Here is a 27,876-nt window from a genome sequence, read left to right on the forward strand (position 1 = left end):
CAGGTACAGTGAGACAGCAGCCCTGTGCTTATGTCCAAAGACATAAAGACAAGATGAATCTATGATGCGGGAGGAAAACAAGCTAACACTATCTTGTTTCCTGTCTTTGTTTTTTAAAGAACAGAAGTGAACAAAAAACATCTCCCCCTTTTCTATCCAAAGCCCATTTTACCATTTACTTCATGTTTGCCCTTTCTGCAAGCAGACCAGAGCATTTTTATTGATAATGAAGCTATACTTATAATTTTACTAGTGTGCTAGAACTAAAGAGTCAAATAGTTTTTATGCATGGTCATATGTGTTTTAGGACCGTAGTGCTAAAAGCTTGAAATCCATTTGTGTTTATAACATAAAACCCCCTGTGCTGATAGTTACCCGAGATTTGCTATTACTGGTGAAGCTCTCCGCATCAGACCTTCAGAGGCTCTCCCTTCCTCTCCAGCTGTGCCTGTGCAGCCTGAGTGATGCAGACTGAAGAGCTGCTCATGGGGAGCTGTTGGCAATGCAGTTTCCAATGGAGGATGTACTGCAGAACAGCTACGGCTGTGCTGAGGAAGATCATGCTGACTGTCAAGCCTCGTTAGCTAAGAGCAAGCAGGTACTTCTGACAACTCTGTTTGTTTGGGACTGTACGGCTTCTGTGTAGGATTCCCATTAGTTTTTGTAACCAAACCTCTGTCAACATAAGTGACCTAGACCTGAGGTATGCTGTAATAACCTCATCTACTCCTGGCCATCCGGTAAGAAGCAAAGGGAGCAATGTTGTCTCCTATAAATCCTGAGTGCTCTCAAGAGAAGCCCTAGTGATAGATGCCCCTTGAAGACCTCTTGGTATCACCAGAATTCTGGAGGAAACAGAGGCTGTCCTGACTTTTCCCCACATCCCACCGAAGGTCCAGCTTGCTCTTTATCAAGAGCCACACAGTGCAAAGGGGAAAGGAACAGCGTGGCTGCTGTCTAAAACCAAATCTAGTCAAGGAGAGGCAAGGTACTTCCAGGCTGTACTTCCCCGAGAACTTGCATTGTGGACATGTGTGTGAGGAATGGCTGCTGGGGGCACCTAAAGCCTGCCAGAAACTGCACAAAGATTTGGGTCGAGGAACGGGGAGAGGTTCAAACTGTTTGTGATGGAAAACAGATACACTGATCGATTTGTAAGGTAAAATGAGTGGAAAGGACAAATTTAGTTATTTTAAGGTCTGCTTCCTTCAAGATCTGATCTAAGAGTTTGATTTCTTTAACAGTACTTTTAGTAGAGACCAAGCAGAAAGCGATGCTGTTGAGGCGATTCACCTGAGGACAGCAGCAATAAAACAAAGCATTTAACTTCCATGCAATTTTATCCCCATCTCTCCTATATGTGAGTATTCATTGCAATCAAAAAGTCGCCCCTTTTTTTTCTGTACTGTGCTCTGAAGGACACTGGTGTAAGGCCTCATTGCCAGTTCTGATTGCGCAATAGCCTGTAGCATGTCTCATCTCACTGTATATTTCATGAGATGCTATTAAGCAAAGAAAATAACGTGAAAAGCTTGTCATAGCTTTTTGAAGCAAAATATTTCCCTGTGACTTCCAGCAGAATTTGGCCGAAGCAGTTGACTCAAGTGCTAACTGGTTGCAGAACAGCAAAAAGATGTGCAAAGTTTTGCTGAGGCATCATGATCCAGTCGTATCACTTAACTTGATAAGATCTTTTCTGATACTATGGAAGCAAATAGAAATATTAAAGGCAAAATGGGGACAGCTCAAGCTGAGGATTGAGGACATCAATACAGTGCCTCTCTACAAAGAGTTTTGTGAGCAATATGGGTAAGTTACCTTGGATGCAAGAATATTCTGGAGTGACTGAAAACATGAAAAATAAGAAAAGTCCCTGACTTCTCCATCCATTTTCCTCCTGTTCCCCTCTTTCACTTGCCTTTTTTTTTCATTTCTACCTTTATTTTTGCTTGCAATTTACCTAGTACTTTCGCTTTTCTCTAAAGGCTTGAGAGCTACCTTTTGTTTCTTTGTTTCAGTGTGGTTGTTTTTTCCCGTCTTTCAATGTCTATTCAGACTGTTTGCTGATGATGTTTTCCAAGTGCATTCTTCTCAATCGTGTGACCTGCCTCCATATTTCAGGCTCCATAAACAATGTTAAATATAGTACTTGAATAAATGGAAATTTTGGAAGCCTGTTAGATTAATTGTAGCAGAATTCTTTCTAACCCTCCTACTCGGCTCAACTTCGAGCAGTCAAGATTAGAAAATTGGAAGACTTTCGTCAGAGAGGCCCTTCTGAAAGCAGAAAATTGAACATCTTTTTTTTTAAAAAGTCTTGTCCCTGGAAACCACAAGAAAGGAAGTGAAAGAGCAAGATGACACAGTAAGGGTGAAATCTGTGCACGAAGGCACTGGAAAACACTGTTGTCATCCAACAGGGCATGGAGGAAGCAAAGCTCAGTGGGCCTGTCCCTGCAAGAACAAGGCATCTTAGATTGGCAAGTCTGAATCTGCACACAAAATTTGTGTGTGTGTAAAGAGCTGGTATCAGATTTACTCCATTCTGGTCCCCATTTATCTGTATCCCAATGTTACCTCCCATGCATTACTGCCAGATTGGAGGGGGCATAGTTCAACACTTGGGACTCACAGTCTTTGCCCCTAATTTATGAGCTCTGCTGAGGGAGGAGCTCCTGGGCAAAATCTCCATGCAGAGCAAGCAACAGCTTGTGCTTCCACCATGGGTCTGTGTGGCTGTGGGGGAGCCCCAGGGGCTTTACCGTCTCCCAGCCCCTACAGATCCAGAGCTATCTTGTGGTGATGCCTGAGATCAGGCTTATCAGTTATTGCCTCCTGGGAGGAGAGGTGAGCTCCTTGCCCTTGGCTTTGCTTACGCTGGCCTTTGGGCAGGAGGAGATTCTGTAGCCGCACCTGCAACAGCTCTTTCCTAGCAGGAAATCTGCCAAATGCACTATACCCAAAAATCCTCCCTGTCCCCACCCATCCCTCTCCACAAATAAGAAAAGAGCTCCCTACTTCCCTCCCTGAGCTCTGTGCTAACCTTTGTGTCATGCCATCAAGGGTTTAAAAGGCAGTGTGATTAAAGCAATAAAATGTAAGGAGGTATATATGCCTTGCTAATGGTTCCTCTGCTTCTAAGAGCAAAGTGGGTGTCTGCCTTGGCACTTAGCACTCCGAAGCACTTAGCAAACCCATGATCAGATACAAAGCAGAGCAGGGGGAGGAGGTGGAGGGAGTTTCTTGGTTTATTTGAACAACAGTGATACTGACAAGTTCTTACTGGTGACCAGATTTCCCTGCTTTATCTAGTTGACCCCTTTTTCCTTCCCCTAGGTTTTAGTTTTGTATTATTATAAACTTGGAGAAATTACTGAACTATGTAATAAGGCAGGACCAGTGAAGTAGTGAAGAAGAGACTGTCCTGTCCCGCTTGCAGGTCAAGTGGGGCTAATGTAGTGAGCTGAGACTTAATCATATTCTGCATGGGTTAGGAACAGAGGCAGGGGAAGAAAAAAGGAAAGCGAAGGTCCAAGGTCAGTAAATGCATACCCAGTAATCTTGAGAGAGAATGTGTGAAATACCCATGTCCTGGTAATTCTAATTTGGCTATCCTGTACCCAGCCATGAAAGCCATAGTCAGACAAATGGGCACAGAGGCGTTTGGAGAGCCCATTACAAGCACACAGCATATACTTCCCCCCCAGAGGAGCATCAGAAATTGAAATGAAAGTGTACCAGGTAAGGGGAAGGTTATTGGTGGGGCATTGCAGGTGTTGCAGTTTCATGTTTTCCTGCAATTTCTGATAAGTGAAGTCCAGCGGGGTCCAGTGGAGGCTGTTGTGGGGGAAAGTTTGACAGATGTGTGTGACCAGGGAGGCTCTGCAATGGCACTTCTGCTGTATGGAGCCAGGTGTGGGTCCTGGGACAGCCCAGAGCAACAGGAGAACCTGCCTCCACCCAGAGACTTTGTGGCACAGCACTAGGCATACTCCTAAATGATATTAACCTTGATGCTGTATCTGACAGTCCTGTATTTTAGAGAAGAATGGGAAGAGAATTGCTTTGGTTTAGTCTGCTGGTTTTTGCTGGTTGTCAAGTTGCTTTATAAGCAGTAGGGAGATTTAGTAAGAGCTAAGTATTATACTTGATTCTAGCTTCAAAAGCTTCTGGAAAGCCTAGAAATCCACATGATCCATAACGTGCAGAAGAAAATTAACCAGGAGGTGACTCTAGTGACATCTGAAAGAGACAGACAAGAGAAGTCTCCCCACTGGTAAGGAGAATTAAAATACCCATCCTGGGAAATACGGGAGCCCCAATCTTGAGTGGGAAAAGTAGCCTTGATGCATAAAGGCAGCAAAGAGTTGTCCTGTATATAAGCAGGAGAGCACATTTGCCCTCAGCTTCCCATTTCCCCCTGCGCCCATTTGGAGGCCAGGGACCAGCTGAATCGTGGGGAAGGTATCACTGACAAAAAATGGCTTACCCTCAGGAAACTCTCTTCCGTTTTGGAGAGCCCATTGTGAGAAATTCCAGAAATACATCTATCAGGAAGAATTGTATACCGAGATACCATACACCTTTCTGCATGGACCGGCCTGTTCAACAGATTCAAATTCCCTAAACTGAAGAGTTCACTTTCTCTTTATAGAATTAATGTTTAGCCATAATCATTGCAAAGACAATTGTGCAAACGAGGCTGACCACTAATTACTCTGGAGTTTGCAGGCAGCCTGAAACAGACTGATGGGAAATTACTTCTCTACTCCTCCATGTTGGAGTGTTAATATTTTAGGCCTAGCAGTGCAATTTAAATCCCAGACTTTCTAGTACGTTCAATGTTTACTTGGTACAATTACTGCATGGGTATGGGCAATTTGGGTATTCACAGGCACAAATAGTAAAACAAAGGAAAAGTAGAAATAAAAGGGAAGAAACATGTGCCCTGTTGCTGCTGGTTGTGGTTGCAGGCAGCAATCATTAGTGCACAGAAATGTTTGATTTCATACGAAAGCCATATTCTTCACTCAATATTTACAGAAAACTGCAATACACAATTGTGGGCTAGGTCATTATTGACAGAGCTGGTCTATAATGAAATTACATTTTGGCTTTGATACCAGAACGGATTTTATATTGCTGCTCAACACAAGCTTTGCAATCTGTTTGCAACAACATTTACTTTTTGTTGTAAACATTTTAGGAAAGCTGAGAAACCCTATGCTATGAAACATACCCAGTGTCAAGTCCCAGGGATTACTGAAGGATCAATATTTTGTGACAGTGATACCTACTGACGTGTGGTTTTATTCCGATTTTTCTTTTCTCCCTCTGTTCCTGCAGAGCTCTGGAAACACAGGGTAATGCAAGAAAATTTCTCAGTTGTTCGACCACAGATCGTTGAAAAATTTGTTCAAAGGCTGATGGAAAACTACCAAGAATCAGATACAGAGGTACATATTCTGCATTTCTATCTAAGCAACAGTTAAATCATGTTTACAGCTTTATTTATTAAAGCTCTTGTCAATCACTGACCTAAAAGAGAAGCACATTTTTTAAGTTCACAGCTTAGATTCAGATTATGTTGGTTTGTAATAGCAGCGTCGGCAGCAAACGTGTATTGCCCTACTGCCTTCTGATGGGTTTATTTCATCTCTCAGGACTGCAATAATGTGAAGATGAGTCAGGGTTGGAGGTTTATATGCAACCGCAATGCAGGATTGCAGGACTTTCACAGATTCAGGAGTGGGAACTCTTCTTCGTGGGTCATTGCTAGATCAGGAGTCCAGCATGATGTTAGGAAGCAGTTTTATAGGGTTTTTGGGTTTTTTCCAGTGAAATTTAAAGAAAATATTTATAAAAATATGACCACTTCTCATTAAAAACACAAAACATTTTTTTGAGAGAAGGGATTTGGGGCCCAACTGCAATTGAGGCAGTTGCTGAGCTGGTGATTTCTTTTCTCTACTGAAAATTGTCTTTTAGCTTCAGATGGAAAAAAATACATTATATAGTTGCAGCTAGAACCAGTCAAAAACTGATAAATCTGTTTTCCATCAGTGCAGTGAAATTGTAGATTGGGCAAAAACATTTATATTGAATTGTTTTATTTTTGCTTCATTTTGATATCACAGGAGCATTTAATTTTATAATAAGGCGACCACGTTTCATTTTGACATATGTTGTATATAGCAACTCTTGTGATTCAGGCTACCTGCAAGGTTTCTTATTTTGTTTTCCTAGGTTACTTTAAAAAAAAGCCATTTACAACAGTGTCTCACTATACTGGGCTGTGACATCATGGCCAGAGAGCACAGCAACTTTGAGAACTACTCCATGTTTTATGAAAATATTCTCCAGCAGCAGCATCGTCTACTTTACCTAAAAGAACAAGTATGATGAGAGCATTGATTCTGTTCTTCAAGAACAGGGGAAGGTGGTTTATTTGGGTAGGAGGCAGTTGCTAAGTAAAAAATAAAGTCAAGCTGTCAGGCTGGGAAGTTGCTAAGTAGAGTTGGGCTACAGCATAGTTACTGTGCATCTTTGTGCTTTGCCTCAGGAGCTGCACGCAGTGGAAGAAGGTGGCAACCAAAGTGATATGGTGAAATACTAGGGCCTGAGCAGTGAGGCCCTGACAATATGATAACAACCTAACAATATATCTAATATGTATAATATTGATCACATATGTAAATATATAACCTTATGAATATATGCCAATTTATAAAAGCTTTTGTTGTAACACTTATAGAGAATTGCTGTGACACTTGCTGTAAGATAATAGTTGTGTAACGGTAGCCCCACTTGCCAAAGAGAGATAAACCTATCTCAAACCTTCAAACAGACCTCTACGTGACAGAAGGTAGCAGGGCGGTGACAGGCTTTGTTTAAAGACGCATAGTCAAAGATAACCAGACACCTTTACTTCTTCTTAACCTTTTCTCGGGCTCTGGCCAAGCACGGGAAAAACTTAACAAGGAAGAAAAAAAAAAACTATGCCAGATGTTTCAGATGTTTTTCGCAGCTTAAGATATAAAGTTGTTCATTTAACTGTATAAAAGCAGGGACCGTTTGCAGGGAAATTTGGAAGCCTCCTCTATACAGTGGACACACCATATAGAGATTTCCCTGTTGCCGGGATGAGTTCTCCAAATCCTTCCCTGTAAACGGGCTCCCCAGCATCTGTGGATCTGGATGATGGTAATACAGGGCAAGTGGTGATGTATCTTTCTTAATCACTATCGCTAACTCTATGTAGTAATGATTAGGTGCATTACCTTATTTTTGTGCTTGCTATAGTAGTTTGCTTGGTGTCTTGCTGCTTTACCTTATCTTGCTTTATTTTTTCTGTACTATTTTCCTTATTACTTTGTCATTTTGGACATAAGTAAAAATAAGTTTACTTTTTTTTTGGTGCCTGTGTCCTCTGTGCTGTCCCCGTTGATTGGCAAAACATATGGCTCTGACACAGGTTGGTGATGATGGTCTATCAACTGGTAGTACTTAGTGGTCTCATTTGGACAGAGTCCCACTGGGTAGACACATGGTGACAGTCTTTGAGAAGAAAGGTAGGGTGATGCTGGGGCCACTGTTTCTGTGCTCAATGCCCAAAGTCATGCCAGAAGGACTAGTAAAATAAAGATAACCTGAAGGCAAAAGTAGTGGCCTGCTGTTCTGTGGCTCATATTCACAATGGAAGATACAGTGGTAACCTTCTAACTTAAACTTCTACGGGCAGGTCTCCCTACACAAGGCAACTCAATCTTGTGCATTGAGTGACATAGGAAAAAGAAGTGGATCAGGCAGGTAGGCCGTGTTGCCGTGTGGGTACCAGTTATGTACATCATGGATGCATAACCAACTCCTCTTAAGTTCTGAGTACTTGACTTTGCAGCTTCAGCTGGTTTTTTAGAATAGCTGGTATGTGTGGGTGGAATTTTTTAAAGAAGTAAACCCAGCCAATAAATCAGAAATTACATCTTGTGGAATCATGTGATAGCCATGTAATCTACGAGCTGACTTGGAGACTTGGCACCATCAACACAAACTCTTCTGCTAGAGGCATGTCAGCTTCTACAGAAACCTACACTATGGAGAAGACTGCTTGGCTTTCAGGGATGTTTGCACGACAGCGTTGGAATACCTGCATTTTGCATTTCATTCCTGAGGTCCCTTTCTCATCTGTCCTCATCACTGACTGCAAGATTTCAGTTCTTCTTTGGGCTTCTTATCAGTTTCTTGCCCCATTTTCTCATGTTCTTTCCAGTTTTTCGCCCCTATATCCTTTTCTGTACAGTGTCTCGTCAGCAGCCTCCCTTCTTCCCCAGTTTCACTGTCCTGTCCATATGTTTTGGAAGGCTGGAGTGAGCAAGAAAATGAGAAACGTGTGAGTTTTCAACTGGGTGGAAAAATGCAGGAGGAGTCAGCAGGACCTTCTAGGAGCCTGTGGGCAGTGGAGTCTCTCCCCCCCTCCACTTTGCTAGCCCATCACCGCCAAATCCCTGTCTCATCTTGGTTGTACTTGAAGGAAGTGGCCCAGGGTGGCCAGCTGCCTACTGTCTCTGGGCTCTGCTTCAACCTCAGAAGAGACTTCCTGCTCCCAGTTCCATTTCTCACTAGAGTAAAGCGATTAACAGAGGCTATCGCAATGCTGAAGAGAGAGCTCAATCGCTCAGTGGATGTGTTAGAAACCATGAGAAATGTTCAGGCATGATCCAGCCAAAATGGGTTGGCAGAGAGTTTAAGAAGTCTCCAAGGAACATATATGAACCATGTGTTGTTTTTTTTTTTTCTCCATCAAAATCTTAGGATTAGACCAACATTTTGCTGACTTTACAAAAAAGACACCTCAACAGAGTAAGTGCAGCTCTGAATAAAGATCACCAGAATTTTTCAGCAGGGCTCAAATACATGGATTTTTCACCAACATTCATTTTCAGAAGTCTCTCACTAATGTTTGCTGTAAGACAGAAAAATTGACACAGACAACTTCAGCGAGAACCCAGTGAAATTATGAGCATTTACTACTTAGATCTGGTATGCAGAGGTGCCAGGCAACCTTGAAAGCAGACTGTGCTGTTGGCTATGCCTACAGTTTGCAGTTGTGCCTACTTCTTATCTGAATAACGTAATATGCTAAGAATTATTTTTAGCCTTCCTCCATTGTGTTCATCTGGTTGCAAATGCTGTTCAGTGGTATGAAAATGACCAAATGTTTATACCTAGCAATGACCTACCTACGTGAAATTTAAATTCTGTCCTTTAAATCTTTTCAAGTTCTATCATGTACCTTCCTATCTGTGCTAACCTGGGTGCCCTTTCTGAGGGTATGTTAATTGTCAAATATCAACAAATGGAACACATAATTGTTTTTATCATATATTAAATGGTCTGTATGTACAACCTTATCAGCAGACAGCATACTTGCTCCGATAAATGCATTACCTCACAGCTTACAGAATGAAGCATGGTCACAATTCTTCTGATTTTCTCTCTGGAGGCTGGGGAGATTATGCTACAGGAGGCCAGCCTCACTGACAGAGAGCCACGCAGCACAGTATCTTCTCCTAAAATCAGATTCCCTGATCCCTAATTCTTCTGCTCCCCTGTTCTCCACACACATTTCCTTCTGTCAGTTCATACCTATTAGTGAGGAGATCTTTCTTTCCTGATGACCAGAAACAGACTTGTTAAGGTTATATATGAAACTTCTGCATTTGCCCCCTTCAAATATTGGCTGTGAACTGCCACCATTCTTCCTACTCTTTCCAGGGAACAAATGTTTCTAAAACCAACAGAGATGTACAAAATGGATTATTCCGTATCATCAATGGATTATTTTCATCAGGCCACTCAGTTAGGAAGATACTCTTGCTCTACTTAATTAGATTTCATGCAACATATTCAGAGCTCTGGATCATTTACTCCTAGGCTATGGTGTTTGCTCATCCCTAGCTTTGCTCATTCACTTTCTCTGCTGTAATAGATTGTGGGGCTGTGCCATGGGATGATTATGGAAATAACAGCTCTCAGAGCCCAGCTGACTGATTTAGAGGAAGAAAATCTTGGTCTCAAAGAGAAGATTAGAAAAAACACACAGGATGAATATGAATCATTAGTGTGGAACCTGTTTGTGACTTTTGTCCATCTAAACGTAGGTACAGAATAAGAGGGGATACTCAATCAGTCTTTTTCTGTGCTGCTGTATAATTTGCCAACAAGTGTAGCACTCAAAGAAATAAATTGCTGCAGTGTGCCAGGTGGGTGAATGGGTGAATCATTTATCTCCTGCTGCTAGAAGCATCTTGTAAAAAGTCTGGTAGAAAAATAGCGTACCTTTTCCAAAAGAAGAGGCGTACTCTCGATGGAACAGGTACCACATTAGAGAGAGTAATGGAAGATCTTTTTGGTTACAATGGAAGGAACTTTTTGTATATAATACTTCAGTTTGTAATATACTGCACTATTTATCTTCAAAACTTTATATCCACTGTGTAATTGTATTGCTCACTTGACCAATGCCTTTGTTCTCAAGTAGTCCACTGATTTCTTTGGGGTGACATATGTCATTACTTACAAAAATAACATACTCCAATCTAGCCTGTAAAAACTGACCTGATTGTGACCGTGTGTATTACAGAGCAACTGCCTACATCACATCCACAGGGTTTTGACTGATGGTCCACAAGCCCATTAATGTCTGTGGCCAGGGCAATAGTGACTTAAGGAATATTGTGATTTCTTTTGCAATCCTGAGGGTGAGTCCAGTTTTCACCAGAAAGCCTGTTCTTTCACCATGGTGCTGCTCCTTTCACTAAATACATACATGCCAGGATTGCCAATAGGTGGCCTGCAAAATTATACAATTGAAATTCCTCTACTTGTAGTACCTGGATGCAAGAATAATATTGCTCTGTCTTCCTGATACATTGATTCTAGCAAAGTAATTATGGAGAAAGACCATCTGGTTGTAGTTGAGAGATTTTTTAAATCTTCTGAATGTTGCTTTCCCATATGTACACACTTCATCTCTTATGGGTTCTGTTTGTAATTGTAGGGATATCGCCCTAGCATTGAGCAACAAGTGTTTGAAATCATCAGTGAAGTGAGAAGAGAAGGAGGTAACAATGTGATTGATATGAAGAAAAAGGGTGGCTCCACTAAAAATAATGGTGACTTGAAAGAACATTTATCTAAAGTAAGGAAATACATATGCGTGTCAGTAAATGAACAGAAGGATAATATCCTGGTTAAGCTTGCTGAAGATGGCTTAAGTTACTGCATTCTATCTGGGACATTGGTTGGGTGAAGGGCCTGGAGGTGGTCCATCACTAGGCTCTAATGGCTACTCATTTGTCAGGCTGTTATGAATCATTCATCTTTGACTGTGTGTTTATTCTCCAGGTGTGGAAATTTTGGGCCACACCCATACCTTAGACCCTGAATAACTACATATATTTGGATTTAATTTGGTTCTAAACTTAGGAACTCTGCTTTCAGCCTGTTCTGAGTGAAACTAACACCATGCTTTGTACAAAGGTGAACATCAGAGAGGTTGAACTTGGATCTGAAGACGTATACATGTGAACTCACATTCCATCATATGTCAGCATTGTCATGTGTTGTCATTGTCCCTTTTTTGGGCAAGGGAAGGAGAATGTGATGTTTCAGTGACCCTGATAAATATGTTGATGTGAGTTTTATCTTCTTGTCATGCAAGCTGGTCACATAAAAGAATGGGGACACAAATCCTTTTTTTCACTTGGGGTTACTTAGAATCAAAAATATATTCAGCTCTACGTTTTGAAAAAGTGCCCCCAAAACTTATGTTCTGGGAGTTACAAACTAAAGCATGGAAAGTAATTTCTAGACTACAGTTTCCAAATCAATCCCTTTTCTTTTTCTTTTAGTCAATCCCTTTTAGTCAAACATATTCCTCCTCAGCAAGGTTCAATTTGTACTAAAATTATGGTAGTCAGTCGGTGAATACAAATGGGATCAAATGGATAATGGCTAAATACTTCTGTCTAAAGCAAATATGCCTGCAGATCTCTCAAGCAGAGAAGCTTGTGAAGCAGGATATAAGTGTAATGCCAACAGAGTGAAAGGGCTTTCAACACCCCCAATGAATCTGGGGGATAGCAACACCCAGAAGTAAATGAGGAACCAGTGGAAATGGAGGAGGTCCGTGAAGCCTGTAGGGAGACTTCCACATGCCCAGTTGGAAAGGACAGTGTCCCGAGGCAGTGAACAAGGAGAGTCGGGAGCTCACGTGCAGTCAAAGGGCTGTGGTCTGAGCAGAGTCATGGGAACTTGGGGGGCCGGTGCACGGCATGGGTGGTTACAGGGTGTTTTAGGAGGATCAGCAAGGAAGACGAGGAGTGAGACCTGCACTTTGTGTAAGGCGTTCATTCCCTGCAGAGAGCTCATGTATGAATGTGGAGAGGTACTACTGAAGGCCTATGAGTCAAGGTCAGAGGAGGGAGGAGCGTTAGTGATGATGACTGCAGTGGGGAGCCTGTTACAGACAAGAGGCAAGAGAATAAATTGGATGGACCTGTCTATAGAGAACTAAGAAAAGTGGTTTTGCTTTGAGGCCTTTGTTTTTGTGAAGGTTTTGTCCATCTGGAAATCTACTGTAAGGGAACACAGCATTGTGAAAGCCTAGGCAGTTCCTAGACAGCCTTAGTGGTAATACCCTAAAAGCAAATGCTAGAGGAGCCAGCCACAGTAAATCTCTACTTCTGCTGCTCACAAACAGAGAAAAACTGGTGGTGAGTGTCCTCTGAGGCTGCAGTGACTATGAAATGATTTCAGGATCAGGAGAAAGGTTGCAAAATTATGCTGCAGAGCTAAGACTTGGGACTTCAGGAGAGCAGGCTGTGACTTATTTAGGGAATTGCTAGGCAGAATCCCTGGGAAACTGCCAAGAGGGGAAAAGCGCCGAGGAAGGCCGGTTGATTTTTAAAGAAAACTTAAAGAGATTTCTAAACCAACTACCTGGTTACACAAGAAGACCAGGGAGTTTAGTAGAAACCTGGCCCCACTTGCCTTAGCAAGGAGTTTCTTAAAGGACTAAAATACAAAAAGAAATGTTGCAAGTAGTCGAAATATGGACAGGCAACAAAGGTAGAGTATCAGAGTTCAAACCAATAGTGATGAAATTAGGAAGGCCAAAGCCCAGCTGTAGCTAATACAGGACACAAAGGGTACAAAGGTGAGTTGACACTGAATGGTAGAGCTTCAGTGCAGAGACACCTCTGCCAGGAGGGCCAGGACCTCCATCTGTCCTCGGTAACTCTTGTTTATATGTTCATTTTCTGCATAATGAAATTGCTTTCCTCTGCCCTAAGAACAGTTTTCAGGAGGAAGACTGCTATTTTGAACAAAGAAGAAAAAACACTTATGACTATACTTTGCGTGAATCCACTAATTTTGTTCTTAATAAGGACATCGTAATTAGGGTGAACCAGGTTACTGAATATGGTGTGAACCAGAATCCCCATTTGGCATAATAGGGTTTATCACCATTAACAGTGCTTCATTTCAGAGGGGCTTACCTGCTTGCTGTTTTGGATTAAATTTCTTCCATTTTTTCCCAGTTTCTGGGCAATGTTCATATTTCCTGTTTCCCTGGAGACACAGTAATAGAAATTTATTGCCAAAGGCTGCACTGTTTCAAACTGCAAAGTATTTGAAAATTAAAATGAAATACAAATAGTTGCATGCTTTTACAATTGTATTTACTTCCAAACCACACGTTTCTTCCTGGGGAAAGTAATCTTTGTGGGTCTACTCTTATTGATGTCTTCTTTAGCAGGAACAGCTGCAGCTCTTGCGTGATGAAAATATGAGGCTAAGCAAGCTGGTGGGTAAGCTAACGGCTCTGAACTGTTGGAAGCGAACTACTCAGAAGGCACAACTCTTTGCAAAGCTGAGAGATGCTGAGAAGGTGATATTTCCCTACCATTTCATCTGTTATTACCATCTAATTTTCTGCAAAACTAATGGTCAGATTGGGCAGGCTCACTATTATTCAGTGAGCCTACAGGAACTGCAGATTTTAGGTAAAAATTCTAAAACTTTTCCCCTCTCTATTATGGGTATAATGGTGGTCTTCAAATGTGAAGAGCATGAAACAAATCCCTGATGCTTCCTTGAAGCAAGAGTTTAGGAAGTATGAGTAGCCTATAGTATTCTTAACTCTGTTGTTGACTCAGAAATCTAATTATGACATAGTATACAAAAATAAACTATTTCACAACTGACCAAAACACATGAAAAAGAAGACAGGCAGACATGGAGTGAAAATGAACTAGATTGTTGGCTCAGGAGGTGGCTGAAGTTTTTTGTTTTTTAAATTGGTACCTGCTTAAACAAAGCAGAACACAGCATGAGGTTTATAAATTTAATTTCAGAAATACAAGATGAAGCACAAAAATTACTAAATTAAACTACAGTGGAGATGGATGGAAAGAAAAGTGCCTCAGTGCTTTAAATGAGGCTGATTAGAATGGAACAAACAGGTTACTGATTGTTATATACATTAATTAGCTGCACATGTCAAGCAAAGGAAAGGCAGAATAGATCATATTTGTTAACTTAAAAAGAGTGAAAACAAAATGGTTTTTGTGTGCTTGTTAATTTTAAACCCAAATAAAACCGGATGTGCATACACTTAGTTCCATTATATCAGGGAGGTGCTAAATCATTAGAATATTTTGTTAAAAGATCAGTCAAAGATGGATTGAATTATTGGAAATTTGTGGATATAATAAGAAATAAGAGCTATCTTCACAGGATTTAAAATAAAAGTCCAAAACTGAGAAAAATAAATGGGAAAATTTGGCTTTTTAAAATTAGAAACTAGCTCATCTTGCTCAGACAGAGCTTTCTTGTGTCTGACTTTGGAATGATCCTGAAGGTCTAAGAACTTGTATTTCACTGTCCGCAACTCCAAGTGCAGAGGATCCTGGACTTTGCTTTTTCCATTTTAAATGGCTGGGAAAGGAGAGAGGGCTGCTAAATCTGTGCCTGACATAGTATCGTGTATATACATACACATTTATGTTTGTGTTTAAAACAAACAAAAAGACCTTGCCCAGAAGGAAAACAAGCTGCATCACACACATTTTTACTTTAGAGATAATGAAGAAATAAATAGATTAGTAGATGGACAGGTATTTCTAATGCATAAGAAAGATCAAGTTTTGCATTGCTCTGAGTTCGTTTGCACACAAGAACTTGAATTGCTGACATGTGAATATAATTAAAGATGTGCAGTTGTACCCATACGAAGTATTATCTTACATTTTCCCCTTTACAGGACCTGTCTTGTCCATCCTGTTCCTCACTTTGCCTTAAAAAAAGGTCCAGCTTTTGTCAGAAAATAGGAACAATTCAATCCACTTTACTAAAAATCCAAGGGATTTACCTTTCATGAAACCCACTGCTATATAAAAAAGAGAAAAATCACTGCTCTCATCATTTCTTCTCATATGTACTTTTTGTTTACAGGAAGCTCTGCAAAACAAAAAAGAGTGTCTGAATGCTAAGATGATGGCAGAACAAGAGGTGACTTTGTTTCAGGGTCTGTGAGGAAAGCTCTTGCAAAATCTCAAGCAGACAATGACAAACTAAAGAAGCCGCTACACAAACAGGTATCTGAATTCAACAGGTCCTGATTCATCAGCACAAGCTGAATTCTCTCCATCTCACTTGCTTTAATGAGGATTTTTGCCTACTGTTATTTTAGGTGATAAATGTATGCAAAACCAACTGCATAATACACTTAAGCTGGATGGGTATTTTATGGCATTGAAACAGTGTGTGTCTGACTTTTCACCACTGTAGGTAGAGAGAACTAGGAAAAAAAATGTAGCATCATGGATCAAGTTTGAGTCATGTACCAAAGTGACAGCTACAGGCACTATGTTTATGTATGCCATCAACTGTGCTGGATGTGTTTTAGTAGAGGAAAAGACACTATGAATATTTTATTCCACAGACAAAAAAAAAAAAAAATTACACATCTTGAGGTTATTAGTCTTCCACCCAATCATTAAATTTCAAGGAAACATTCAGGGAGGTTGTCATTAAATCCAGACCAAATTCATTTCATGGTTTTTTTTTTTTCCATCTGAACACCTTCATGGATATATCGCTGCCACAAGAAGTTTCCTTTCACTTCTACACATGGCTACACATGCTGAAATGGCTCATTCCTCAAGGTCAAACTGGAAAGCACACCCTTCACTTGCAATATACTTAATGCCGGGCAACACAATTGTATGGAAAACAAGTCTTGTCAAACCAACCTAATTTCATTCCACTGATGAGATTACAAGTTAGACAGATAAATATAATGCTAGAAATCTAATCCATATTTGGAAGGGCCTTGTAATGCTTGGATTAGCAGCACATAACTTTTGTATTTTAAATTTTAGTATGACACAATATCAATAAATATGCTAAATGGATTGAGAGCTAGATGTTTTTTGACATATAAAAATGTGTCCTTTTTATTAAACGAAGATTGTTTCTGATGGATTTCTACAGGGGTTGGTAGCAGAACTATCAGTATTCAACATTTTTGTCAGTTGCCTGGAAATAAATACAAAATTCTAGATTATAAAATCTACCAATGACATATTTGGGGAGGAATGTTAGTGAATTTGATAAGGCACATTTCATGAGTAATGATGTGGGCAGAGCAGCAGTACAGAATCATACAGATAGCTCAGTAACTTGGTTATCCCTCCGAGAAGTATTTCAGTGCCTGAGTAGACAAACAATGAGAAGAAAGTAGGAATCCTACAGAATGGGGTGACTGCGTCCCTGGACAGGGGTTGTAACAGTCAGATGACTGATCATACAGCGTGGTACTGGAAAAGATGGATGCTCAATCTCTTAATTTATAAAAAAGAGAATAACTCAGGTATATTAAAAATTAGTTTGTAGCTCTATGTACAACACACTGAAATACTGCCACTGGTTCCAGAGTGTACTACTTTAAAAAGCTGAAGAAAAATTGAGAGAGTGCAGAGTTACAAAAATGATGTAGGGCTGCAGGAAATGCTTTCCAGCAGAAGACTCTTAAAAGGCTTAATCTGTTCAGCCTATCTGAAAAAAGAGTGTCTTGATTACAGTCTACAGATATTTTTGTTGGGAGAGAATAGCAGATATTAAAGGGTTTCTCAGGGAAACCTCTCTGTAATAAGAGGTGGTGCCTAGAAGTTGAGGGCAGACAAACTGAAAATGGGTAATGAGAAAAAAAAAAAGTGTTCAAAATGTGCTTTACCGTGGAAATGACAATATGTCTCACCAAGTATCTTCAAGTCAAGACCGGATGCCTTTCTGGGAAACACAGTTTAGGCAAACCAACTTGCTTATTCCAGTGCAAGGGTAATTAAGGTAAATGTGATATTAAAAAGTCACATTTGATGGCTCCATTGCTCCATTCTGAGCTTATCAGTCTCTGAAACTCCAACCTTAGTAAGGCTTAGAGACCTCCCCAATGAAAAATGTTTGGGCTGTGACTACTTTTAGCTCTTTGTGTTCTGATTTTTCACCAGAGTGAAGTTGCCTTTAGCCGATAAATTGGTTTTCTTCACTGATGAGCTGTCAATTTATTTCTAAAAGACCCACTGCATCTACCACCTTTCTAGCAGCTGTTGCTGTTGTTTTTCTTTGGTTTCTGACATCAGTTTCTGGTTCTTTCTCTTCTTCCTAATTTCTTTCCTTAGTACACATTGTGATGATGGTGTTTACAAACAGCAGACTCCATTCCACAACCCTTGGCCATACAAGGGGGTTTGACCTGACATGGGTGGCTTGTATGAATCTGTGGTACAGAATCTAAAATATAGCCGTGCTTACTGGCTGTCTCTACAAACCTTGTGAACAGCAATGTTTGAAAAAGCTGTGCTCATTTCCCCCCTCTCTTTCCTTGTTTATATGTTGTTTTAAAAACAAGTTCCACATGCAGACCAGAGGCTGGTTGCAGAAAGCAAATTACAGCAGATTGAGGAAATTGGAAGCAACTGCCTTCTTGTTTATTTGCAACCGAATGAGTTCTACACATAAATGTTGTTTTGAGGCTTCTCTCTTTAACAAGCAATCATGTAAATACAGTGTTCTGTTCCCACTCCCTCTTACCCTTCTCTTGCGCTCCTTGTTCCCACAAACCAGATTTTATTTTGGCTTTAGGTCTGACTGTGGTCCTTTCATAAGACCAACATTTCATTATCTTCAGTACCAAACCATGTGGGACTGGGTCTCTCCTCATTCATCTCAGCTGGACATGACATCTGAGGACTTGTCATCAGGATTTAAAAGGAAATCTAGAAAAGGTGTATATGGGAACTGGGGGAAAGCAATCCAAGCCTGAAACTTTAATAATCTTATGTTGCAGAAACAAATGCTGGTGGAAGTAGTACAGAGCAGGACACAAGAAGCCAAGAAGAGAGAAATACTCAGTGCAATAAAAGCTGAAAACATAGAGAAGATGCTTAAAGAGATGCAAGAAAAAGAGCAAAGAATAAAATGCCTGACTAAGGAAGATAAAAAATCTTCTGAAACATCCTGTCTTCAACAAAAAGTGGTCAAAAAAGAAATGAAGCAGGTAAACTCATAATGCAGATTAGAAAAACAGAAGCAGTAGCATTTCTGGAGAGATGTCTCAAGTTTTAATGTTGTCTGACCACATCTGAGTGTATCCCTTGAAGTGTCTGAACTTCACAGAGCTTCACTGTGGCCCTTGCAGTGCTCTGGATCAGGAGGTGCAGCAGCAAGTCATGCATCCCCAGTTGGGATGTCTCCCCATGGTGTGTCCCAGGCCTCTGCTGTAACTGCTGTCCCCGTCACCAGGCTAAATGGGGAGCTTTGGAGCCTCCCTCAGGCTCTGCCTCCCTGCTGGGCCATGTTGCCAGGTCTAAAGTGCCTGGTGCTTTCCTGGCTCTCCCTGTGACATTTCCCAGGCAGGGCTCTGACACCAGCACTGTGGAGCTGACAGAAACTTTATCTACTCTTTATTTGACATAAGCCCTCTGCCCTTACCTCTGTTTTACATATATTATACCAGTGTTTCCCAAGCTCTGAAACACCAAATGAATGTACTGGGAAGGACACAGCTTTAATCCAGTCTGGCCACAGAAATGGCGTTAGTTTTCACTAAACTGATGCCATTGTACTGAAGTGATGTATTGAGTTTACATCTGTTACTGCATTGCTAATCATTGATTTAGTGTAACTGAGTAACCAGATCCACTTTTAAGATCATTTCCCTGTAAAATTTAAAAACTGATTTGGACAAGTAAATACAATCTCTGTGTTTAGCCCAGCTGGTAGAGTGGGCTCTTGGCTGTGAAACATGCAGTGCTGCTTTTGTAGTGTAGCCTGCAGAAGAAAATAGTGTTTGGCAACCACTTGATGAGACTTTAACTAGATGGATCCATCTACTAACTGACAACTTTGCTGTCACTGAAGTCTCCTTACCCTCGCTTTCTCATTCTAGAGAGGAAAAAAAACTTCATCAATGTATCTGAATGTCTCTCCTATAAAGCAAGCACAGTATATTCTGTCCTCAATCTTCTAAAGCATCAAGGTGAAAGCATGGGCTGTTTGTCTTCCAGAGTCAGGATGACAAATGCCATTCTGCTGGGAATAATTTCGCAGGCTGCTGGCATGTTTTCTAACCAAAATTGTATGAGAGACTTTTACACAGGCAAGGCAGTTGGTGCAGACACACGAGACCATTGATTTCATTGGTATCCGTCTTTGATGGGGCTCTGAACTGTTTTGCTATGTTAACAAAATAACCCATCAAGAGATCAGAGATGTCAACAGCTGGATCAGCCTTTGAGGAGAGCAGAAGGGAAAATGGCAATTGCAGTGGGCAAGCTTTCATGGCCACCCAGCAGTCCCAGCTGCAGCTAGCACCTAAGTGGTCATGAACACTAACAAACTCTGTATTCAAACTTAGCAAATTACAGAGTCTGTGGGACAGATGAGTGAAAAGCTGCTGCTTTTTCCACATATCTCTGCCCTGATAAATGGAGGTAAGGTCTTGTCTAATTGGGGTCACATGTGGAGAGCAGTGAGAAAATGCCTCTGTATTGTTTTTATCTTCATCTAGCAATGCCTGAAATGAAGAGTCTTATTAAGCAATAATGAGAATGTCAATTTGCACTATTTGTGCTGCATTTTGCATTCAAAGGGATTATGGATATGTTTAGCAAAGCTGTAATTATGGATTATTTCAACCAGCAAGATGTGATGGCCTCCCACTCACAAGAGTGCACAAGGCAACATCTTTTCCTTTAAATCTAAGCCCCTGCTTCAAGGCAGAGCTGTCAGATGATGATTTTTTGCTGCTGCCATTAATCCTTTTACCACTTTTTATAGATAAGAAGCCAGTTAACCCAAGAGTGCAGTTTAAAGCTGGAGGCCTTCCAGCAGGTTGATGAACTGCAGTGTCAAGTTTATGACCTAGAAGCTGCAGTTTCCCAGAGGAAAGTGACTGCAGGTAAAGACAGGTTGTGTGTTGTAACCTACTTTCTTGGGGAAATAAGTTTTATGAGCTATGTATCCATGTCTCTGAATCCCTCCTTAACCTTCGAAGCAATAGGCAACTTCAGCCAAATATGAAAGAAGAGAAGACCTCCTTTGTAATGAAAGCATTTAGGGAGAGGAGAAAGACCTGAAACAATCTTGAGGAAAAGTCAAGACAACTCAAAAGCCGTATTCCGCCTTAACACATTTTTTCATTTTAATTCTGCTCAAGCAGCACAAGAAACACTGACTCCCAAGTTAATAACTTTAGACCATAACTTGTGTTGTCTTTTGTTTTGTATGGATATCATGGAAAATATGAGAGGAGCTGCATTCAGGGGAGGACGAAATTAGGAAACCAAGTGGTAGGAAATCAGGCTACATTAGTGGTTCTGGTCTTGGAACAGCTTGCTTACAAGTCATATGGGGCAGCCAAACAAGACTGTGCCCTTGGTATTATATTAGATACATGCCTATGATTGCAAGTATCTTTAGAGGATCTCAAAAGAGCAGTAAGAGATTTCTAGCCATTAACTGAATCAACATGGAGATGAAACCTTTAAAACAAATCTTTCTCCTCAGGTGTTTTGTTAGGTAACATTTTAATGTAATGCTTATGTAATTCATGTAGCTTAAAAAGCTTGATTAGGGGTCTCTCCTCCTACCTGCTTGAAGTTGCTGTTTTCCTCTGTGGCATCAAAATCCCACTGTCAGCACACTGCTGAAGACAAGTCATGAACCAAACAGGGCAAAATAAAGAGCAGGGAGGTATCTTTAATTAATGCAAAAATATCCCTTGTTTCTCTGGCTTTAAACCAATCAAGTTCAGGGGAAAAGTTGGTGCAAAACTGACAAGTCACATTGATGCTAATGAGCACAAGAAAAGCATCTGTGAAAGAAATTAGATTAATTTTTTCTTTCCTGCAGTGAGTTGCCATTGTTAAACATGATGCAGAGCTGGAAAAATTGACTGAGTTAAAATTCTGCAATGTATTGTAGCTACCTTTTTACTTGGGATTTTTTTATTCCTATGTCTGCAACAACAGACAGATGTGGGGCTTGGTGGTATTTTTTTCTCCTTTCAAAAAGGTAAAAGGAAGACTGCAGAGCTTGTTGTACAAACAGTATAAGACGTCATCTTCCAGGTAATAAGTCAATATTAAATAGCTATCATTTTTGTTACATTAATACTACTTCTCATAAGGCAATCCAGACTTGTAAAGATTTGTCTTTTCTCTTAATCTGAGTTGCACCATGCCACTAACCTGACTTTAGACCTATAGCATTTGCCAGATCTATTTGTATAGGGGTGGCAGCTGTTACTTGCAACTATAAAGGCAAAGGTATTTTTGAAACAGTTCATGTCAACTCCAGGAATTGCCCACATAGACAAAGACTTCAGCCATATTGTAAGAATTATCTGTACATTAGCAGCCCGAGCCGTGTCCTCTAGCTTTTTCTCCATTCTTTCTCCCACATCTTCCTCTTCTTCCCTCTCCAATACACTAGGCCATGCCTGTCTCAGTAATGAAGAACAATTGCAGCACTTCTTTCTGGGTTCATGCGATGCTTGTGTAGTCAGTCCTCTCAAGCCCCTGCTTCAGGATGCATGGACGCTGAACGCCGTCTGATCAGAGTGGGTAGTTGTGCACTCTGGGCAGGTGCCAGCTGTCCTGCTGCTTCAGCAGAAGACCAGACTCACTTGGACACGCACCCTGAAATAATGCCAGAAATAGCTAACCAGTGTGGTCTGAAACATCTTGCATCTTATCGGAGGAGGAACACTGTTTCAAAAAGTGCAGGATTACAGGTACCCAGCAAAAATACCTCACTTTTTCACCTAAAGTTTGTGGGAAACGTTAACATAGAGTTAAGAAGTAGTATAGCAACAAATCAGGGTTAAATCACATTATGGCTGATAGCAAGCATAGCATTTGATTCAGTGGGGATTGTTTCAGTGGCTGAAGGGTTGGCATTAAGTGGCTGCATCTCTGCTTTTTGGAAATCTACAAGATGAAGACTGGAATTCACTCCGACTGGGAACAGATCATTAACACCCACCCACTCCTTTTAACCTTGGCTTTCAACAGGACCAGGAAAGTCAGTGTTGTGGGGAAAACAATCACATATAATGTAGACTTGAGGCAGCAAGAATTTTCTGCTTCACTGAGATGTCTCCTGCTGGAGGAATGAATCCTGAGACACTCATTCCTATGAATGAAAAGGGTGCGGGATGAGCTGCAAAAATTGAAGATAGTTGCAAATAGTTTTTGTAAATAGTTGCAACTATCTGCAAATAGCTTTTTTTTCTACTCTGTGTCAAGCTCATACATGAAGCATTTTTTCCAGACTAAGCAAGCAATCTGTTATTCTACTAGTACTGTTTGCAACTTGGTTTTTTTTTTTCTTTTCCCCCTTACATTCTGCTTAGAGGTCAGAAACAACAGCTTTTACATTTACTTGAGTTCTCCTTTAACTCTGTGTTGTTCGTAACACTCCAGGTTCTGCAGCTCAGGTCCAAGGTAACAAGCTTTCAGCATCTGCTCAGCATGGGGATTACCAGCAGCATCCTTTGAATTTTGACCCAAGAAGCAGCAATGGAACAGGAAGAAACACTCAGAGACCAAAGACAGTAAGTAATGGTTGCACTGGTAATAAGCTGGTATGGTTGCAAAATAAGCAACTTTTTTGCTAGTTTGCAAGCTGCAATTTGTATATATATACCCAGGCAGGTTTCATCTGGGCAACAAGTAAAATACTTTTGAAGATTTATCTTTAAGAGCAAGGTGACCAGTATGTACAGCTAGCAAAAAGGAAAAAAAAAAAAAAACACCACCAAATGTTCCAAAAACTGACTAGGGAAAGGGGCAGGAGGGAGGTATTTTAGTTAGCAATGTTCCAGGGAAGATTTAAGTACCATGCCATGGTTAGTGACTATTTTTATATGTTATTTATGCTTTCAGGTGCTTAGCAGATTGAAGTTGATGATGGCAGATAGGCTATTAACACACCTACATGAAAAGTCTCTTCCTACTGTCTTCATGCAGACACAGAAACAAAGGCTGGTCCAGAAATAAGCCTAAATGTATTTTTTAATCAGTCCAGGGCACTTTAGAGAATGTCACTGAACTGGCAACCTTGAAGTAAGGGAACAATTTATATACAAATCAAGAGGGGCATTAATACTCCAGTGCTGTGCATATGTACTTCAGCATATGTGGAAGCAGTGTTCAATACCAGCTCCAGCCAGTTAATCTAATCCATTTTAGGTACTGGGTGATGCAGATGGTCCTTCTAAGCAAGAGCAGCACTGACACGTCCACCCTTTACAGACAATGCAGCACACTACAGAAAGGCAAGGATATCAGTCAAAACTTAAAAGTTTCTTTTTATTGTGGTAACCTTGGAACATGGTGGTGCAAAGCATAGCTCAGTGCTTAGAGCAAAAGAATTGGGTCTGGTGGTTGGGGCTCATTTGGGGTTTTTTTTTTTTTTCCTAAACTGCTTTCCTATGGCAACCCCCCACTACTCCATCCTGCCTAATGCAGTGCTCTCACCCCCAGAGATTGCTGTCTGTACACTAAACCTTTCATGCGTGTTAAAGATGACTCATCAAAACTGTCAGCACCTCCACCTTCTCTAGCACTTTCCCTCCCCTTAGCAAGGGGAAGCTCTTTGCACAATGCTACACTAACTAGAAGAAAACTAGAGGAAAAAAAAGCATAAATTTATCTGCATTTTGCTTGTATGGACAAAAGCTTGCTTTTATAGCCTATCCAATAAAGGACCCAGTTGCCTTTCAGAGATGTGTCAAATTGTATTGCAGCTTTTGATGAGGTAGAATACTAACCTCTGTGCCTTTTAGCATCATCCACATCCCTGGATGCTTGTGAACATGACTAATCAAATACCTCAGTACTCCTTTTATAGATAACTAAGACCTAGAATTAAATTCAGGCAACCCTTAACAGCATTGCATTGGTTAAACGCTAAGTGAAGGAACTCTAACTTCTGTTAGAAATGCTGACAAGCTTTATTTCATTCAAGCTTGCTGCTACATCAAAACCAGTTACAATATACTCAGCATGCTGTGAAATCAGTTATCAAAAAACCTGAGTTCTTTTTAAGGTATATGTCTTGAATGAACGAAGAGGTGACTGATAACTACCCAAGGTCAGCTGTCACTAGAGAAGCCATCAAGTGCAATTCTAGCACATTCCAGGAACCACATGTCTATTTAGAAGTATAAGAGCATCATCAGTATGAAGCACTTCTGTGCCATTGCAGCAAAAAAGGAAAGGGCTGTCTCAGGCTAATTACAGCTTCTTGATAAAATACTTCAAGTATTACTCAACATAATACAGCAAAATTCAAAGATGATTTTTTGAATGAATTAATGCTATACCTACAGAAGACTACCTTGAAAGAACAGCAGTAACACAAGACTGGTACTATAGGGATGAACAATTGTGCATAGACTTTCAGTGCTGCATTGTAAAAAAGACAAAACAAAACCAAACTTAATTCAGTCCTTGACTGTGTGCAGTCAAATGGATGATTTTCTGGAAGGCATAGCAATATTAAACACATCAGGAAGCTCTAGGTTTTCTCCATTTCCATACAGCCTTTCCAGAAACATTACTAAAGTTTTTGCAATTTCCCATAATATGAGACTGAGTTATGTCAACACTACCTAGTGACACATTCACACAAAAGCATCAAGGTCATGATGTGAACTATTGAAGTTACTTCACTCAGAGCTTATCTTTTTATAGTCAGTCTGCAACTACAGAAACGCACACCCTCTGTTCACTTGTTCAAGCATACTGACAGTTATTCCCTAGCAAATGTCCTCCTCTCTCTCATGCAATCAGGAAAGAAATAAGGCTCAGAGCCAATACCTTTTTCATGAAAGTCAAAGATCTTAATGTGAAAAGATGCTACAATGTAGGGGTTACTAACAGGCTCCCTGGAACCACAGGCTGCAGTCCCTCTTCTACCTTACAGACTAACATCCATTGTTACAAGCTTCACTATTGCAAAGAGGAACGTTAAGCCTTACAGTTGTTACAAGTGGAACACGTAATAAATGCCTTGCTGTTCTTTGGCTTCAAAGGGAGAAAAGGGTAAAACTGACATGAAAAAGAATTCTTCTGAGACAATTGTGTCCAAAATGCAAAGTTAATACTGTATTTAGGAGAGCTAACTTTACCCTTCAAACTTTCATTCCCCCTCTTTCCCTACAGAGTTTCTCAATTCCTTTGGAAAACAGCTCTTATCTCCAGAAAGTCAGCAGACAGTCCGCTCTGGGATTGCTCACATTAAAGAAAGTTTACAAGTAAAATTCCATTCAACAGATTTTATTTATCAATTTGGTTTTGCAATTACAACTGTTTTCTTCCACTGAAGACAAAATACAAACTTTTACAGCAACACTTGCAGAGAACATTCATAAGATAACAGCTTGATATTTGCACAAGTTGGCTTCAAGAAAAAGCCAGATAATTTGAAAAGTCACTACAGTTCAGTGCCTAAAATTGATTTAGGGGCAAATACAGCTACAGATCTATGAGCTACCTTCCACTTCAAAACACAAGGCCAAGAAAAACTGCAAGTTGTTATTTCAGGTTTTTGCTAGTACACAGCACAGATCAGCTGCTACTGCCGTTTCACAAAGGAGTAATTACTTTCGATAGTGAGGCAGCCAAGCACACGATGAAGATGTATAACCCAGTCCCCCCTCCCCCCAAACAACTGAAAGGGAAACAACCGGAGCCACAACTCCGTAAACTGGATTACACCTTGCTGGCCAGGGTAATGAGCAAGCAGTGCGTAGTGCAGGCCTTCCAGAACATGACTAAATTGATATGGTACAAGCTTGAGTTTTTCAGATTGACATATGTACATGCCAGAGATCCTGGGTTTCCTAAAGTCTTGGAAAGTAGCAATTGCTGGCACCAAGAAAAATTTAGTAACTAAGGCAAGGTATCCCTTCTACCCTTTTAAACAAAATTTGAGGCAAAAGATTAACCAACTTTAAGGCACTTTAAAAATTATTTTTAGTTTGCTTTACCAGCATACTTTATCAGCAACCTAAATTAGGATCAGCATAGCTCATGAATAAGCATTTTAGCAACATCTTACAGAGTAATGACCTTTTTTTGTGGCAATGTCTTCCATGCTATGAAGCACTCTGTATCACTTTTCTGTAAGTTTCACAAAAAATAGCCCTTTGAGGCCAAAATAATTAAATACTAAGCATTTAGTTTGGTTCACTGAGCTGAAGAACTCTGTCACACTTTAGAAGAGTGTTTTTCTCACTTCAAAGCACAGAATACAAGCTCACAGATATCTTTTTTAAACAAATAAATTTAATAAAATAGTTCTGAGATAGGAAAAGGGCAGATTAAGTGATTTCACAATAAGGCCAAGGATATGCCATCTAACCCACACACTGTTGCTGGAAACTAGCTGCTCACTCTGCTGTTTTAGTAAACCTGAGCTGATTGTCTTAGTTTTGTTTAGAAAACCAAAAGCTAAAGAACTTGAAAGATACAGTACTGTTGAGTCACTTCTGTTTTTTGTAGCAATTTGAGTTTTCTATGCAGCACAATAGAAACAATGCCATCCAAACTAGAAGAACACAAGAAACCAACACTGTGCACTTTAAGTTTCCAATGGAAGTGCACTTAATTTGCTTCATATTTAAGTTCCACTGCCATGACTATTATCTGCATTAGTGCTATCATTTTGTATTGGGTGCCAAATTCCAGTCAAGTCAGAGCTAGTAAGACAGTACTACAGATTATCCTGAAATTGATGATCAAGGGATATAATCAAAAACTATGTGTATGTGCTACAACCACCAGTTGATTTTATCTTTATTTCCATTTTTCCTGTGGGTTTATTTTCACAGGTGCTCAAGTCAATCTACAGTGGAGATGACGTACCTTACTGCATGGCTGATCCAGCCAAGGAAAAAAGAAAATACAATTTGGATGAATAGATTTCCTTAACCAGTTCAATGCAGGGTGACACAAACCTGATGCCAGGAAGGGGGAAGGGGAAAGAAAAAAGGTGTAGCCCTGGCAGCCCCGGGACTATAGCAATCTGGACTAGCATCAAATCAGCAGATCCTCTGCACTACCCTTAATTGCTCCTTCAGCAAGCAGATACACAGGAGGGTAAAAAAGAAAAAAAACAACAACCCTGAAATTAATTGCAACAAGTTTAAGAACCACTTGAATACGAAAAACCTCACAATTTCCCAAACACCAGTATTTCAAGTATAAATATAAGCTGTTGCCTTTTTACGCAGGGAGT

The 27,876-nt window shown here is 40.4% G+C and overlaps 1 protein-coding gene across 1 annotated transcript; it reads left to right on the forward strand.

The window, feature by feature from the left end:
* Positions 1-502: 502 nt before the first annotated feature.
* On the forward strand, positions 503-27,559 carry LOC104467469 (coiled-coil domain-containing protein 162-like). Its single transcript, XM_010081255.1, is given in 13 exon segments — positions 503-598; positions 1,577-1,808; positions 3,604-3,698; positions 3,700-3,741; positions 4,158-4,269; positions 5,338-5,456; positions 6,247-6,396; positions 11,060-11,200; positions 13,823-13,954; positions 18,416-18,625; positions 20,407-20,527; positions 23,055-23,185; positions 27,470-27,559. Coding segments are annotated over 13 exon segments (1,671 nt in total).
* The last annotated feature ends 317 nt before the right edge of the window (positions 27,560-27,876 follow it).

This window comes from Pterocles gutturalis, unplaced genomic scaffold (assembly GCF_000699245.1).
Source record: "Pterocles gutturalis isolate BGI_N339 unplaced genomic scaffold, ASM69924v1 scaffold15444, whole genome shotgun sequence".
In the NCBI taxonomy this organism is placed as follows: Eukaryota; Metazoa; Chordata; class Aves; order Pterocliformes; family Pteroclidae; genus Pterocles; species Pterocles gutturalis.